This window comes from Aristolochia californica, unplaced genomic scaffold (assembly GCF_029961685.1).
Source record: "Aristolochia californica isolate CCGP_79_NKW_82.1479 unplaced genomic scaffold, dmAriCali1.0.hap1 SCAF_6, whole genome shotgun sequence".
NCBI classification, from domain to species: domain Eukaryota; kingdom Viridiplantae; phylum Streptophyta; class Magnoliopsida; order Piperales; family Aristolochiaceae; genus Aristolochia; species Aristolochia californica.
Genome location: NW_027182257.1, coordinates 4,882,501 through 4,900,000, shown reverse-complemented (window position 1 = coordinate 4,900,000; position 17,500 = coordinate 4,882,501). Strand labels below are relative to the sequence as shown.

The 17,500-nt window shown below is 35.9% G+C and overlaps 1 protein-coding gene across 1 annotated transcript; it reads left to right on the top strand.

Annotated features, from left to right (window-relative positions):
- Positions 1-765: 765 nt before the first annotated feature.
- Positions 766-8,916, top strand: LOC137934087 (RNA-binding KH domain-containing protein PEPPER-like). Its single transcript, XM_068778307.1, has 6 exons — positions 766-1,283; positions 1,413-1,656; positions 6,771-6,919; positions 7,008-7,247; positions 7,399-7,593; positions 8,458-8,916. The coding sequence occupies exons 1-6, from the start codon at positions 891-893 to the stop codon at positions 8,632-8,634; spliced, it is 1,398 nt and encodes a 465-aa protein (XP_068634408.1). The 5' UTR covers positions 766-890; the 3' UTR covers positions 8,635-8,916.
- Positions 8,917-17,500: the final 8,584 nt, after the last annotated feature.

Genomic DNA, 17,500 nt, shown 5'->3' with positions numbered 1-17,500 from the left:
TGAGTCGATCTCAAGGCATGGACAACACTGGAAGGTAGTTGACTACCTGATCTTCAATACCGTAGGACTCCAGAAAAATATTCTTAGAGTCTACTTGGCAGTGGCAACAACAACAATAATCTTCGTGATGGTCATGCTTGATGTAGCAACTACAAGGAGATATAGGAAACGGAGCAAAAAAAAAAAAAAAAAAAAAACAGAGAATGGTTAATACCGTGATCATTAAATCGTAGAGGCAATGGGTAACAATAATAATTTGAGCAGATAACAAGATTGAAATTCTAAAAACTCATAACTACGAGTCTTGAAAATCAATGTTTTGATACCAAGTCCAGGACTCAATGGATTATATCATGGAGAAAGAAAAAGAACACATGTTAGAGAGAAAAAAAGGAGAAAAATTGAGGTTTTAGACATATTCCAAACCTTCTCCCTTAAACTCTATTTATAACTCATAAAAATACAATATTATAATTATGTCATTCATCCTAGTAAGAGTGAACAAGAGACAAGAAACATAAACTAATTAAATCAATGACATCCTAATTACATCATATCTTAAAAAAAAAAAACAAGGTTCATAGATAATTATAGTAATATTCCAAGGGCATATAGATCTAGAAATGCAGAAGAAAAGAGTATCGGATACGTATCGAAACCGATATACCGACCCGACTGAGGACGATTGCCGGACAGACAGCGGCGAGTGAGCTTATAAAATCATCGTAAATAAAGAAAGTTTAAAAAGAGCCCTGAAGAGGCCATACGGCGCTTGCGCTTTTGCGACCTTCTTCTCAAAACCTAAAACAAACATCATCTGTTAATCCGACGACGGTCTTCTCTGCCTCTCCCTGCCCTTCCCCCCTCCTCGCTATTCTCGTTCTCCTCTCATGGCCACGCCGTCGGACTCAGTCCTTACCCAGAATGGCCCTTCCATTGTACCCGAATCCGAGCCGCAGCTGCCGTCCACCGATACTACGACGGCGGAAGCCCCAGTTGGGGACTCCGGCCCGACTCCTTCGTCTTCCGGTCCTGAAACAGTAGCGTCGCCTCCGCCTGCTCTGGCCACGACTCCAGCTCCAGCTCCTACTACCGCGACCAGGACGACTGCCGAAAAGAAGTGGCCGGGGTGGCCGGGTGACAGTGTTTTTCGTCTCATTGTACCAGTGCTTAAGGTCGGTAGCATTATTGGCCGAAAAGGGGAGCTCATTAAGAAGATGTGCGAAGAAACTAGGGCTCGCATTCGGATCCTTGAAGGCGCCCTTGGTACTGCAGATCGTGTTGTAAGTTCTCTCTTAACTTATTAGGTTTTAGCTCTCGACTTAAGTTTTCCTAGGAGTGATCGTCTCGAAAGAGAAAACAATATTTTTTCCCACCTTCCGCTGGTTTATTTTTAAAAAAATTTATTTTAGGTGTTGATATCTGGAAAAGAAGAACCAGACGCACCTATATCCCCGGCCATGGAGGCCGTACTTAGAGTCTTCAAACGGATTACTGGGTTGTCCGAGGGTGACGGTGAAGCAACTGGAGTCGGCAAGTGTTCGATCCGGTTGCTGGTGGCTTCTTCCCAGGCTATTTATTTGATTGGAAAGCAGGGCAGCGTCATTAAGTCAATACAGGAGAGTAGTGGTGCTTCTGTGCGAGTGCTACCTGAGAGTAAGCTTCAGAGCCTATTTTTAAGTGGTTTAGATTTTGTTGCTCTACTATTTACAGCGATTTCTAGAATATTTCTCTCCGCTTCTAATGTTGTGCGCCGTAATTTCTTCTATCTGATTGATGCGACTTTAGAATCGCCACTCTAGCTGATTACTGGCATACTGGCATCAACAATTAACTGCTAAACACTAAATTAATTTAGGTCTTTCATTGTTTGAATAATTCTACCATGCATGAAAAACAGCACTGTATGTATCCTATATATTGTCCAATCACTAAAATGGACAAATAACTTGTTACTTATGTTGTTATTTTATATTTACCATTTCATCTTGATAATCTACTTTGCAAACCAGTTTTTTGTAATAAGGTTTTGCTATTGTGTTCAACTTTTGAATGCGTTCTTGACTGTTGATATTGATTGCTAATTCCTAAATGTGTCAACTGTGATGACCATATGAGTCTTTGGTGGATGCTAAGACGATAGTGTATTTATTTATTTTAAAATTATTATTTTCTATTGTTGTGTTCTACAGCGTTATAGGTTCAAAGCTAAAGGACTTTAGAGAGTGGATGGCTTGATTATGTTAGAATGCCGTGAAAAACTATTCACATTGCTATAATAAATTAATAAAATTATTCAATTTTGGTGGAAAGATTGATCTGAAGAAGTGCCTTTTTTTTATTTTTTGCTTTTTGAAGGCAATACTGGAGAGGCATCTTTCGAAGCTAATACCTGTCTTAGGCTGATGCTAGAAGTATTTCTTGAAAGACATTTTCACAAGATAAAAGTTTCTCTTTTGGAAAAAAAATTTCGCATGAGACCTGCTTTTCTGTTTCTTATGGGCTGACCTTATTACTTTTAATTTGTGGATTATTCAGAACAATTAAGTAGCACCTTCTGTTATTAAAATAAATCAAATACTCTTTGGTTCCTGGCAGGAGTTTGGTAAATGGTTATTCATTTGGATACTGAACCATGTATTATCAATAAGTCTATGACTTTGACTTGGATCTGTCACGAAGTTATGATCAATAACAATGGTCATATCAATATGTATCAGGACCTACCAAAGCTGCTACGAGCTTATAAAATGCAGCTATTACATACTCTTATTTTATAATAAAGACATCATTTCGTGGCATGAGCTGTCAACTGCATGTTTGTACCTTTTAGTGAAATAAAATAATGTTTATTCGTTTTGAAAGATAAACGTTCAAAGAATGCAAACCAAACTTCAGAATGTGTCTTTTCAAAAGTCGACCTAGGGGAAGTGGGCCTCCAGATCACTTTCTTCATTGTTCGATGATAATTAGGATATTGTTCTGGCATTATATATATCTTGGATGCATGCTCTTAGGAGAGAGACCCAATGCTGATTCCCTTGCTAGAAGCAGTGTCTCCTGTTAACAAGTTGTTATGGGTGATGCCTTGCCTATTGATAAGTGGATTGATTGTACCTTTTTAGTTGTTCTTTCCTTTTTTAGTTGCTTAGTAGCCGTTTCAATTTGTATTCTCTTCTTTCACTTAATGAATTCTCTTTCTTATTATACTGAAAAAACTGTCAAAAATTTGATCACACGTAGTGTAATCACTGTAAAGGGAAGTTAGCCCTGAGTCCTCTTTTGAAAGAATACCCAAGAATGTGTATTTGATTGAGATAAATAGTCATCTAAATATAGCTAATGGAGCTTTTTAAGTTAAAAATTTCCCAACCTAAAGTTTTTCAAATCCAGCTCATTGACCACTTGCTGAAATGACTTTTTATATGATTTTTTTATATGAGTTTAGGAATGTCTTAGCCCCTATTCTGTGCTAATTCATGGTATGATGCTTTAATTTTTCTTTTAATATTTTGGTCATTTGATTGATAATTTCTAGTTCATTTTTTAATGAAATAACATTGATGAGCATATGTCAATGTGTTTGAATAGAACCATATATTTTGGGCTGATTAAAGATAACTTAAGTGCAAGTGCTGTTGGTTTACTCTCCACTGCGAAAAATTGTTGGAAGCTATCCTTTTTGGCAATTGTTTGGAATGTTTTGAATGACAGAAAGTGACACACTTTTTGAGATTAACAAAAGTTTGTGGGAGGCTTTATTGAAACAACAAACCATTTCATGCTTCTTTGGGCAAGTAAACTTCATGACACTTCCCATATCCCAAGTATCCTCACTAGAAGCATCTGGAAAGTAAGAATTGACTCGTTGAAACATGCCATTCCCACTCTTGTCACTGGATTCTTCTTTAGGGTTGGTTGAAGTTAAATTTTGATGGTAGCTTGTGGTTTAATCTGGGTCTAGCTGGAGTGGGTGGTGTGGTTAGAGACTCTTTAGGTAACATCCACCTTGTTTACTTTGCTCCTTTTAGTCATTTTGATGCTTCTAAGGGATGCTATTGTGGGGGAGTTGAGGCCTTATTGCAGGGCATTTGACTCTATGTGGGAAGATTCACAGCCTCCTTACTCATTGAAGGGGACTTGTGGTTGTCATAATTTGGGTTTGAGGATTTATGTACGGAAATAGATGCATCTTTTGGCTGCACACCCCAAGAAGTTTTTTTTTTTGATAAAGATGTATTACATTAAAAGGCGAAAATTTACAAAGGAAGAGGGAACAATAAGATTTTGAAGGGAAGCTCCTTGCTTGGCAAGCACATCTGCTACCGAATTTGCAGATCTCGAAATGTGGGACCAAATACAAGAAAATAATGAGGTAATCTCTAAGATCTCCTAGAAGATTTCCCAATGCCTCCATAGCGGAAAAGAAGTGCCCTGACACCAACCAATGATTACCTTGGAGTCCCCTTCAATGTTAATTAGGCCACTACATTTATCTTTGAACACCCGGAGCCCATTGAGAAGACCATATAGCTCCGCAGACGTTGAATCGGAGATACCTAATGGACCCGCATAAGAAATACATTGATTGCGAGATGGATCCGAAATCACACCTCTGAAACCTGCGATCCCCGAATGGCCAAAAGAAGAGCCATCAAAATTCAATTTTAAGTACCCAACCTCCAGGGGCGCCCACTCCATAATTTGAACCTTGTTCCCCAAATGCATCCTTGCCAGGTTGCTCCAGTTTTCACGAATGGAGGTGCCCTTGAAAGAGCAGAAAGGCTTCTTCGTCAGGAGCCAGGTGGAAATTTGACCCGTCACTTTTTTCGCTATTCTTGCCTCATATTCAAATTTAGCCTTGAACCGCTTCCTATTACGTTCGTTCCAAGCCCCCATGGCACAAAACTGACACATGCTGAGAGCATCATTTTATTGAGCCCAGGAAGGGGATAGCCAGAGATTGACTTGTTGAAACATATCAGATCGGCAGATATACATATTTGTAAGCCCAACTTGCACAAGACAGAGGTCTACACCTTCCAAGAGAACTGGGACAATAGCAGGGTATGGCTGGTAAATTTTGCTTCACTGTTGCAAAAAGGACATAGTAGGTCTATAGAAGGGTGACCCCTTCTTCAAAGCACATCCGCCGTAAGGATCTTATTTTGGCAAGCACTCCACATGAAGAATTTTACCTGTGGAGGGGCACAGAGACGCCAAACAAAGTAGATGTCATGCTCATTTTGCGTTGAGTCCCAACCACTAATGTGTTGGTATGCAGATGAAACTGAGAATTTACCACTTTTGTTAGGCCACCAAATTAGCTTGTCTGCATTAGAAGGCCTCATCCTGACGTGATTCAAAGAATCCAATAAACAACTTGCTTCCATAGCCTCCGTATCAGAAAGACCCCTTTGGGGGTGGAGGCTTAAACCACCCCCCTCGAAAGCATCTGCCACTGTTATCTCCCTTTGAGTGGATAGAAGGAAGAGACTTCTAAAAGAGTTTCTCAAAGGTTCCTGTCCACCAATCATTCCAGAATTTAAGAGACCTTCTGCTGCCTACAAAGAATCTACAAGCTGGGGAGAAATCCTAAAGATGCAAATAAAGAGATCTCCATATCGAGGATAGCCCTCTCCGATTTCCCACAAACATCCGCCATGAAGAATTCCAGCCCAACTTGGTACGAACCATATCCTTCCAAAGGTTTGAGGAATTTGTGTTGAACTTCCATATCCACTTAAGGAGCAAAGCTTTTTTCATTTCTTTTGACTTCCGAATCAGTCCACCTAATCACTTAGGCAAACAAACTTCGTCCCATCTAACCAGGTGATATTTAAAGGAATCACTCGAACCTCTCCAAAGAAATCTTCTTTTCAATTTATCCATAGTTTTGCAAACCGAAGACGGGCAAGGCATAAAGGACAGCGCATAGTTGGGGATGCCAGCAATACATGACTTGAGGAGGATCAGTCTACCTGCTTTACTGAGGAGTCGCCCCTTCCAAGTTGCTAACCGAGCTTCAATTTTTTCAACCACTGGGTTCCATAAACTCTGTGAAATACGCCCATGAATGAGAGGGAGACCAAGATATTTTGCAGGAAGAGTAGTAGTAGAACAACCAAATAAACTTGCCATCTCTGCAAGATTCTCCTGGTCCACATTAAATCCTATGAGAGAGGTTTTCCCCCAATTAACTTTCTGCCCAGATGCTATTTCAAAAAGCCCCAATACCACCTTTATCCCCCAAGAAGTGCCAATAACATTGCTGATGTGTTAGCTATGGAAGGGGTCTCCTGGCAGCACCTTGCTGGAAGAACCTCATTCCCACTCTGACCTTGCCTTGGCACCATCTGTTGTGGCGTCCTGCTTTTCCTTTTCCTTTTGTGCTTGTGTACTTTTTCCTCCTCCAGGAACTCTCTAAATGGAATCCACCTTCTCATTGTTATAAAAAAACTCAGTGCAAGTGAATTCCCTGTGTCATGAGTGGTCTTAAAATATGTTTTCCTATGCATTTGGGTTATGGTTCGTCAAGTCAAGCTTGGTGGTTGTTGCAGCCTTCTAAATATCAGTTCAGATATTCGAAATCAGGAATTTTATGCACTGTAGATTTACTTGCTTTATATATATGAACAGATTTGTTGAATCCGTTGTATGGTTCTTGTCTCTGGTGGTTCTTTTCATAATCTCCATCGAGTTTGTTGGATAAAAAATGATCCTGGTGGGATGATATCTCTGTTATTTCTCACTCCTTTGTCTGTTTGCAGATGAAGTCCCATTTTATGCATCCCCTGATGAAAGAATAATAGACATACAAGGTGATTCTTCTAAGGTTCTTAAAGCCCTAGAGGCAGTTGTTGGACATCTTCGTAAATTTTTGGTCGACCATAGTGTCCTTCCATTGTTTGAGAAAACTGTAAGCTTCTTCCATACTTATATATAATTCTCAGCACTGCATGTTCTATGATGTTTGCATTTTAATGGTGTGTGGCTCCACTCTGTAGTACAATGCAACAATCAGTCAAGATCGAGCTGTAGACCCATGGTCTGAGAAATCACATACTACTTCACAAGGTGGTTACAGCAATGAATACTCTCTATCCTTAAAGAGGGACTCAATGTTTCTTGAACGAGAAGCTCCATTGGAGAACCCACTTCCACACTCTGGATTATCTTTATATGGACAAGATCCTGCTATATCTGGCTTACGTTCTTCAGGGCTTGGACGTGCTATTGTTACTCAGGTAAGTTTTAGAATATCCAGTCACATTAAAATATACGGTGTGGATACACTTCAAAACATCATTTTAACTTCTTGGCTCTGCACAGGTTCAAATTAATTGTGTTTTTGTGTATTTGCCTATTTTCTCCATTAAAGTGTTCCTTTCAATTCAGATAACTCAAACAATGCAAATTCCATTGTCATACGCTGAGGACATCATTGGTGTTGGAGGGGCCAACATTGCATATATTCGCCGAACAAGTGGTGCTATTCTAACTGTCCAAGAGACTATTGGTAGAGGTGATGAGATCACGGTAGAGATTAAGGGAACATCAACACAGGTTCAAACTGCTCAGCAGCTTATTCAGGTGAGATGTTTACTCTTCACTTCTCTTGTGAAGGTGGGAAACCTGTAGGCACCACAAAGTTGGTAAACTAATAATATGTTAGAAGACAGGCTACATAAACCAGTAGACGGATACGTCTATTTTTTCTGGAGAAAGTTTTTTTGGTTTAAACCAGATGATGAGCCATCAGGAATTACCGCATTGTTATTAAAACGATTTTAAATGGCATTTACTTTTTTTTCATTTGTTTATAAAAAATCTGGTTGTTCTGTTTCAATTATTTGAGTGAAACATTAGTGTGGGCCACGAGGATGCCACTATAGATCGACTTTTGAGTGTAAACTCTTTGATTTGGTTGGTTTTGTTTTTTAACCTGGTGTCTTTTTACTCCATTAAATCACTGGTATGATGGCTGTTTTTTTTGTTTTTTTTTGTTTTTGTGGGAATAAACTGTGTTGTGAATGATTAAACTAAGCTGTGAATGGATTATATGTGGATGTTTGGGCAAAGTGTTGAATAGCATTGCTTAAGTCTGTGCCAAAAATATCTAAAAGCAATGGTAAAACTGGTTCATTGACAATTCTGTCATGTTATTATCTTAAAGTTCCAAGGATATCTAAAGAGGCTTCTGAAAGCTGTTTTATTTTAGAGGCATTCCATAAAAGATCTCTAGACATTTATTTTCAGTTTTTTAAATGTGCTCCCTGGTAAATGACTGCACCAGGTTCTGAAATGTACTACCTTCTTTTGCACTATGTGCTTTCAGGATTTGACTAATCTGAGTAGTAGCACCACTGGTTGAATTCATGGAGTTCCTATTTGAGTTACTGAATTCTTCTACTATTTGTGTAAGCTTATCCTTCCTGTGTTGCATCTTGTCCGCAGGATTTTATTGCTGGACATAAAGAGCCGGCATCAAGTAGCTATTCAATGCTTGATTCTGGTATGAGGTCTTACTCTCAGATGCCAAATAGTTCTTACCCTTCATCATCGCTAACTTCACAATCACTTGGTGGGTATGGTCCTCCTGGCATAGGAGGTTATAGCAGCTACAGGATGTAAACAGAAACTCAAATCTTTTAGGGTGCTTCTCGGCTGTTTGAGTAACTCTTTTATCTGCATCACAGTTTTTGTAAAGTTTCAGATTAATTATTAGAGATCTTCTGTTTGTAGTATTAGAACGCAGTTAATATTATGAGAGCCCTATACACTGCAGTTTCTTCTTCTCCCTGCTTTTAGGCTTTGTGGTGGTGGTGGTGGTTTTACTGTATCGAGCTTAAATAATGATTCGGTCATTCCAGAGGAAAAACCTACTTATTTGATCTCCTTTCTTATTTTTAAGAATGTTAATCGTACTTCCAGTAACCCATCAGGCACAGAAAAAAAAGGCATCGGGTTGTGGTTGTAGTATGGGAAGTAGTGATCGACGAACGATCGACCGAGAAAGAAAAACTGTATTTTGTGCGAAGAAAAAGCTGGTTTGTGTAATAGTAAACAGTTGCCCGTATAATATTTTTTGTTTTGTTGTTCATTATTCATTAAGCAAATAAGTATACATCCTAGAAATATGTAATTTGGTATGAATATTTTCTGTTAATAGAGCTATGACTAACTCCAAGCAGTGAGGACAGTTTTCTACTCCATCGAACCCAGTTCATTCTCTAAATAAGTGATAGACGGAAAAAAAAGAAGCAAAAATCCCATTTTAGCATCATGATGGCAGCTAAGAGATTCATTAAGGTGACTGACATGATAACCACTGAAAATGTTAGTACCCTTAAATGAGAAAAATACAGAAAATAAGAGAGTTAGTAATTTGTAAAGTATACTTAATTAAAATATAATATTTAAACATTAAATTAAGTAAAATAAAAAGTTTGTCCACTGGAAAACAATTTTCAGTGTTAGTACCCTTAAATGAGAAAAACGCAGAAAATAAGAGAATTAGTAATTTGTAAAGTATACCTAATTAAAATATAATACTTAAATATTAAATTAAGTAAAATAAAAAGTTTATATCCACTGGAAAACAATTTCCAGTTTTAGTACCCCTAAATGAGAAAAACGTAGAAAATAAGAGAATTAGTAATTTGTAAAGTATACTTAATTAAAATATAATACTTAAACATTAAATTAAGTAAAATAAATATTATTACTACACGAATAACTAATTTAATGTATAACTAAAATATATTAATGTACTAATTAATTTAATTATATATTATATTAGTTAAAGATTACTGTTTATTGTACATTAATACAGTAATTACGTGAATCAATTAACTGTGCACATGATTAATCATAAAAAATAATAAATAACGTTAAAAATAACATAAACGAATATAATACATTTATTTATTAATTTATTGATAATATATGGTGTTCTTTAACCTAAAAAGTCATGATTAAATAGGAAAAATCTATCAAATACTAACTTTAACACACTATATATTTTTACATATTATTAATTAAAAATATTTTTCCATTAAATTTAAAACCATTGATTTTATTAATTATAAAAATGAGTTAATTAAACCAAGTGCTTGAGTTAATAATATTTTAATTACCACTATTAAATCACTAATACAATAGAGTAAATAAAAAATAAATATGATTAATAAATAAAAAAGTATTATATTAATATCATAAGATGGATTTTTTACATGGTATTAAGTAATAATATATTTTGAAAAAATTAAAAATAATTAATTAATCAAATGCATACTTTAATTACATTTTCTTTACTAGAGACTTAAATATGAAGTTTAATATAGTAATAAAATTTAACAAAATCAGAATAGGGGAAATGGGGGAAATCGAATGAAATCGGAAGGTATTTTGGGGGAAAAGAGAATAGCTAAAGAGAGAAGAAAGGGAGGTCGAGAGGGATAAGAGAGAGAAGAAAGGGAGGCTGAGAGGGATAAGAGAGAGGGACAAGTGAGAGAGAAAAATGGAGAGTGAGTCCGAGAGAAGAGAGGGAGGCACGGAGACGAGAGAGGGGGTACAGGAGAGAGGGGGATGAGAGAGGGGGTGCGCGAGAGAAGGCGAGTCCAATAGAAGACCGAGAGACGGAGGTCGGAGAAAAGAGGGAGCAGAGATGGAGGCCAGAGAGGAGAGTCCGAGAGAAGAGAGGGAGCATAGATGGAGGCAGGAGAGGAGAGTCCGAGAGAAGAGAGGGGGTGCGGGAGAGAGAGAGAAAAAAATGAAAATGAGAAGAGAGCAAGAGAGGGGGATGCTGGGAGAGAGAGGGAAAAAAAAATAAACGTCGAGGGTTCAAACCCCCGCATTTCCTTCATCTGGATAATTGGCAAAAAGGGATGGAAACCGGATTCCATTTTTTATAACGTGGAGATGATGTTTCGCTTCATCTCCAGCATCCAGATGATATGAAGTCTGGCACTCCACTAACGACGTAAACTGATGAACGACGTAATGCGGCTGATCTTCATCTTACCCTTCAAGTTGACTAGCCCCCCATAGATACTCGTCATAGTACTTCATCTCTTGGAGATGTTCAACTTGTTGCTCCTATCATTACAAGCCTTATACTATTATTTGCTTGCTTCCTCTCATGAAAGTTAAAATTTTGAGAAATCCTTTGGGCACATAAAACATGTCTTCTACCAAAGAAGTCTATGATGTCCGACACTATACAATCGTAAGTGTGTCAAATTATTTCTATCTTTGTTTTCTTTAACACTAACTCTCACCTTGTTGAGTCATGAACATGTCTTCTTAGTATAAGCGTAAATATGAATTTCTACAACATTATGAAATTCACAAAAATAGAATTAAATGGACAAGGATAATCCTTGAAAAATAGAAGATCGTTTTGTCTATTCCGAGGCTCCTCGATGGAAGAGTCATAGGCACTCTATTAGACCACATATGTCGTTCTTAAATGTATTTTTCTCATAAAAAAATAGAGGTTTCAAAATGCATATCTTATCTACATCTAAGGGATAATTGGTCATCCCTAAAAAACAAGAACTGATATCTATTAAATGGATAAGGATTATCTCTAAAAAGCAATAACTGTCAACATTCTCCGACGTGACCCATTTAATATTTTATATATACCAGTACGTCCTTTGGAGCAAGTATTACTTTCCACGTATCACAATGCAACTATCTCCTTTTGAATGAGAACTATATGTATATCTTTATAAATGAATTTTCAATGCTCATTCAGGATCATTAAACTTAAATTGTCATTCTTTAAATTTTATGTATACAATTAAATAAGAGAAGACAAATATGAAATTAATGAAGTTTTTCAATTGACCAAAATTGGGATATAAACATAAAGGGAATTTCAATTTCCTAGTAGAACTGGGTCTCATGAGTTCAACATGTCCCTTATAAGTAATAGGTGGTAGACCTTTTGTCAACGGATCAACAATCATTAATCTAGTGCTGATGTACTGCACAACCACTTTGTTTGCGTTAACATGTTCTCGAATAGCCAAATACTTGATGTCAATATGTTTACTACGCCTTCAACTCCTATTGTTCATGGCCAAAAACACTAATTTCAAGTTCAGAAATCTCCTCAACCACATAGCCTGTGATTTCATTTCAAAACATGTTACAAACTCTACCTTTGTGGTAGATAATAATCAAAGATTGCTTTTCACTTTTCCAAGAAATGACCCCTCCAGCTAATATGAAGACATATCCCAATGTCGACTTTCTAGAATCAAGGCAGCCAACAAAATAAAAGTTTGAATATCCAATCACTTCTAGATGATCAGATCAACTATAAGTAAGCTTGTAGTCTTTATTCCCTTGAAGGTATCACATAACATTCTTTGCAGTTTTCCAATGGTCCAAATCTTGGTTATTTTGATATCTACCCAACATTCCCACTACATATGCTGTGTTAAGTCTTGTGAAAACCTGAGTATACATTGAATTCCTAACTACGGAAGCATATGAAATGTTTTTCATTTATTCCCTCTCTAAATCATTACTTGAACCTTGTTCCAAGCTTAATTTGTCACCTTTTGACAATAGGTGCAACACCAATGAGCAATTTTTCATACGAAATCTCTTTGAAATTTTGTTGATATAGGTTTCTTGAGATAATCCTAATGTCTTTTGGGATCTGTCTCTATCAATCTTTATGCCTATGACATAAGAAGCTTCACCCAGACTTGGTTTTTATCCATTGAATCCAACTCTTCCTTCATGGCATCATTCCATAATGTGAATTTATTTCCACTCATAGCTTGTGAAACGGAATAGGATCATCTTCAATACTAATATCCATATCAGATTATTGAAGGTACACTTCATACTGAAGAAATTGTAGGTTTCCTAACTCTTGAAGATCTTCTTAATGGTACATCAATATTTCAAGGTTAAGAATGCTGAGTAAGTGGATCTATCGGAATATCCTCATGATGATATTGTTCTTCAATTATTGGTTGTTCTTGAAGAATCAAGAATTGACATATGACATGTGACCAAGAATGGACCATTTAAACCTCAAAAGTTGGAAAATGGTATTCTAGTAAGTAAAGACTTTATAAAGCTGATTAGGAAAGACAGAGCAGATCTAAACAAATTACAAGGCCATCAACTTATTGTTATGTGTCTTATGACCAAATGAGTTCAATAGGGTCTCCACATGTAAGACCGCTAATTTTTTTTAATAAAAACTAGAGGTCACACATGAGGGAACCACTAGAGTCAATGACTGTAAAATTAGTTTGTTGATAACCCAATATAATGATTTTAAGATGAAAGCGGGAAAATTAATAGCTAAGATGAACTCTTGGTTCACTCATATCCTCAATGAATTGATTATCTTAGGAGAAGAGATTTCATTGTATGGGCAAAATGATAAGCTTCTCAAGGCGCTTCCAAAGTCATGGGACATGAGGAAGATAACCAATCGTGAGAATTAAAACTTTAGAACAATGAGCTCAGAAGAGCTATATGAAACCCTTCTTACATATGAGATGAAACCTCAAGAAATTGAGCCAGATCAACCCAAAAGAAAACTATTGTTCTTAAGGCCAAAGTGAGTGATGAAAAAGGAAGAACCCTATCCTCAAGCAAAGATCCTATGAACAAGAAGAAGAAGGTCTTGATCTCAATTTGGGATGCTATGGATGAAGAGTCTAGCCACTTAAACGAAGAAGAAAGTGATCGTGGACTCATGGCTATTGAAGATGATGATGAGTTTACCACTTCAGAAGAGGTAAGTGACTTAGAATATGAAAATGAGTTTGAATTGTTATTAAAAAAATCCATTCATAGTCTAAATAGGTACAAAGAGTAATGTAATGGTCAAAGACATGAGATTGCAAAGCTCGAACAGGAGCTTAGTGCCTTAAGGCCAAGTGGATGGATAGGTAAGCTATCATGTGATAGACTTGCATTTGAAAAGACGGGTATAGACTTAGACTAGCAAGTCAAAATTCTCTCTCAAAAATTCACACCCAAGATAGGTTTGTCTCTAAACCAAGACACTAAAAAATATTTAGATTTTGGATAGCGGAACACATGACTGGTGAAAAAACACTATGAAAAATATAATTACTAACACTCTATTTTACAATTAATTCAATATATTAGAAAGGGAAATACAAAATTTCTTAGTTAGAATTAACACTAATTTACAAGGTATGGATGAATAGATGTAAAATAACTCTATGAAGCATATGAGTTCATATGTGAACTAAACATGCAAAATTTTAATTTTGAATCAATTCCAGCAATTAAACATTGAATCAATGCTCAAAAGATGATGATTAACCCACGACAACACACTTAAAGGTGGGATCGAAGGTTGACTTAAACAAAAACTTTTCCTTCAACAATTAACTTCAAACCCTACTTTAGGGTTTCATTGATTTAAAAAGTAAAATTTTAATTGAAGAAATGGGGATATAATCCAGCATTAAAACAGAATTTTATAAATTGAATGCCTGAAGCTTTGGCATCAAATTCAGGGCTAAACAATTAAGATATAAGAACTTAGAAAACAAATTTGGATTCAGCCATACATGACTATGAAAAGGCTTGTTTTTCACCAAATCATGGAGATCGAAGCTAAAAAGAAATTGGAATGTTTAGGACTTAGTTTTGGAGGAATTAAAACAAGTTTCAAGGATAAAGAATCACTGATTTGATTTAGAACCTTGCTGGAATTTGAAAAATCCAGCACCTTGCTTCCTTCAATAGCTGGAAAATTTTTCTTCTTTGAACACTTTGGGAAACACTTTACTTGAAACACTAAAATCCTTGCTCTGAGACCATGTTAGATTCTAGGGTTTCATGCTTAGAACAACTAAAGTTTAGGCAAAAAAGAAGGAGAAGAGAGGAAAAGAGATAAGAGTGTTTAGATGAGAAGGCTAGGCACATGAGGCAAGAAAGGAGATGGAAAAAGTGAGGAATTAGAGCTCTCCCCCTTAGATTGATACTTATATTTTTAGGGTAGAAACCCCAGTACATGGATAAAAAATAAAAGGAACATAAACCTATCATAATTATAAATCACGCCACTCACTCACTTAATTACAATAGATGTCACACATACTACTTCAACAAGATTGAATCTCTAAAAGTTGATTGTTCCTCCAAGCTAGAAAAGCAAGCTTAAAAAAGAAAAAAAATAAGCTCATCTCAGAATGTGAGAAACTTGAACACCATTCTTCAAACATTCATGAGTTGAGAAATGAAAATGATAATTTTTGCTTTAGGATTTTAGAACTTCAAGAAGAAAACAATTTGCTAAAATCCCACAAATGTGTAGCTGATAGAAAAACCCTCGACTTACCCTATGCTTTAGAGAAATTAATGATATGAAAAATCACTCATTTGAATAAATGAAAACATCATATACAATATGTGAAAGAGTAGAACTTAGAACTAAGGTTCATGAGACTAGAATAGAAAGAAATCTAGTTCTCATTGGACAAATGTGACAAAGGTCACAACATCACCTATGCATAATGATGGGTGTTACCAATGTGGAAACAAAGGCTTTTATGCATTTGAGTGTTCAACTAGAAGATCAAAGCTAAATGAGCTTAAGAAAATTTGGATTCCCAAGGAACTGCTATATTTGTTTTCAAAAGTTAAGATGATGGGACTCGGGTAAATTTGGGTTCCCAAGGTCACTTGATTTCAAGCAAGGAGTGAATTCTCCAACTCAAGCTATATACTACATGAAATCACCTAAAATAACTTTTGGGACATGAATTTTGAAAATTGAACTCTAAATTTTATGTCCATGTCATTTAAGAGATTTCTTGTATGGGACTTGGTTTTGAAGATTGACTCAATGATAATTTCATCATTTAACATCACATACCAATCCTTGTCTAGTTTATGTAGACTTGAAATTTCTATGAAAATCAAAATCCTATATAAACTAGCACATTAGCAACCATTGGCTTTTTAGATTATCATTAGTCAATGACATGTCAAGTAAAGATCATGTAAGTTTCCTAACCAATATGAATTTAGTTGACACGTGTTGGAAATAAAATTGGTGGTTCTTAGGTAAAGTTGTGCATATTAGTGTTCTTTTGATTAATCTTGATCCATAGTTTTTGTTGAATTAAGTGGTTATGGCTCAATTGATTGACTCATGTCAACATGAACATTCTAAACTCATATTCTGAAATCCATGTCCATCTTAATCACTACATGGGATTCACAAGAATCGACCCATGCCTAACTAGAACAACAAGCCTTAAAGGGATAAGGCCTACTCACTAAGACATAAAAAAAGAAATTCTTTAAAATGAGTAGCTTTCCTTTGTCATGTGCTCATGCATTCCCTATCTTCTTATAGCATCAAACGAGAATTCATAATTTAGAAAGGATTACACATCTTGCTTTTTGGAGTGTCTCGAGAGAATAACAAGTCACTCATATTAGATACCATCTAACTTATGTTATTAGTGGCTTGATTTGATTGAAAGCATCCACTTTCATCTATCAGATAGATAATAATTTAGTAAGTCTTGTAATTATCCAATAAAGGTAGCCTTCGGTGACTCTCAATAAGCCAAATTAGTTACCCAAGAACCCATGATTTGTTACTTGGGTACAAGTCAGCCTATTATTCCTATCCAAGATATATTATAATCCACACTCCAAGATAGTTACTTTATTTTGACATCTTAGCTAAAAATAAATTTGTGTGATTTAGAGTATGCTAAGACACGTGAAATAAAACAAGGTTATCATTGTCCAAAGATTTAGGTTAAATGTATAATAATTCAGACCTTGGAAGTTAGGTATCTCTAACCTCAAAATAAAAACAAAAATTCAAACCCTTCTAGTTTGAGAAGTATGAGTGAAATTTGTGGCGCAATTGATTTACGGAGACAAATCAATGCCACTTGGTTCTAAGGATTAAAAACTTGAATTAAACTACCTCATTAACCAAACTTGATATGGTTCTCTTGTCATTAAGCTAACTTAAAAAATTAAATATTCCACATTAACTAATTTTTTATAGTACTTGGTTTCAGCTCTTTTAAGGATTGAAAGATTAGACAAATCTGAAAGCTTAAGCTCAAATTAGTGAATTTATTACCCTTCCTACTACTTGTGTGAAATTTTGACTTAGAAGTTCAAACTTAAGAGTATAGTTATACCCACAAAACAGTGAATTCAATCAACACTATCAACAATTGAGTTTCTACTCTTGCGAGTCACGATGTTTGGATTTACTTGGGTAAACTATTAATTAGGCATTTCCCTAGAATTAAAATAGTTACATGTGCAAGGAAAGGTTAGTTTGTTAGAAAAATGAAACCCATGAAATTGTAAATCATGTTGTTGTGCTTAGAGCTGTGACACTCTCGAGTCTCACCCAATCTCATTATTTAAGTATGAGGTCAAGTTAGTTAATCCTTTACTACTTAGAGATACAATGAGGAAACCAAATCATATATACAAA

What these genes read in the sequence shown, in the direction of transcription:
- LOC137934087 (XM_068778307.1), top strand. Translation starts at nt 891, where the DNA reads ATGGCCACGCCGTCGGACTCAGTCCTTACCCAGAATGGCCCTTCCATT. An exon ending in GACGTGCTATTGTTACTCAG is followed by an intron (nt 7,248 to 7,398) that starts GTAAGTTTTAGA and finishes CTTTCAATTCAG; the next exon opens with ATAACTCAAACAATGCAAAT. An exon ending in CTGCTCAGCAGCTTATTCAG is followed by an intron (nt 7,594 to 8,457) that starts GTGAGATGTTTA and finishes TCTTGTCCGCAG; the next exon opens with GATTTTATTGCTGGACATAA.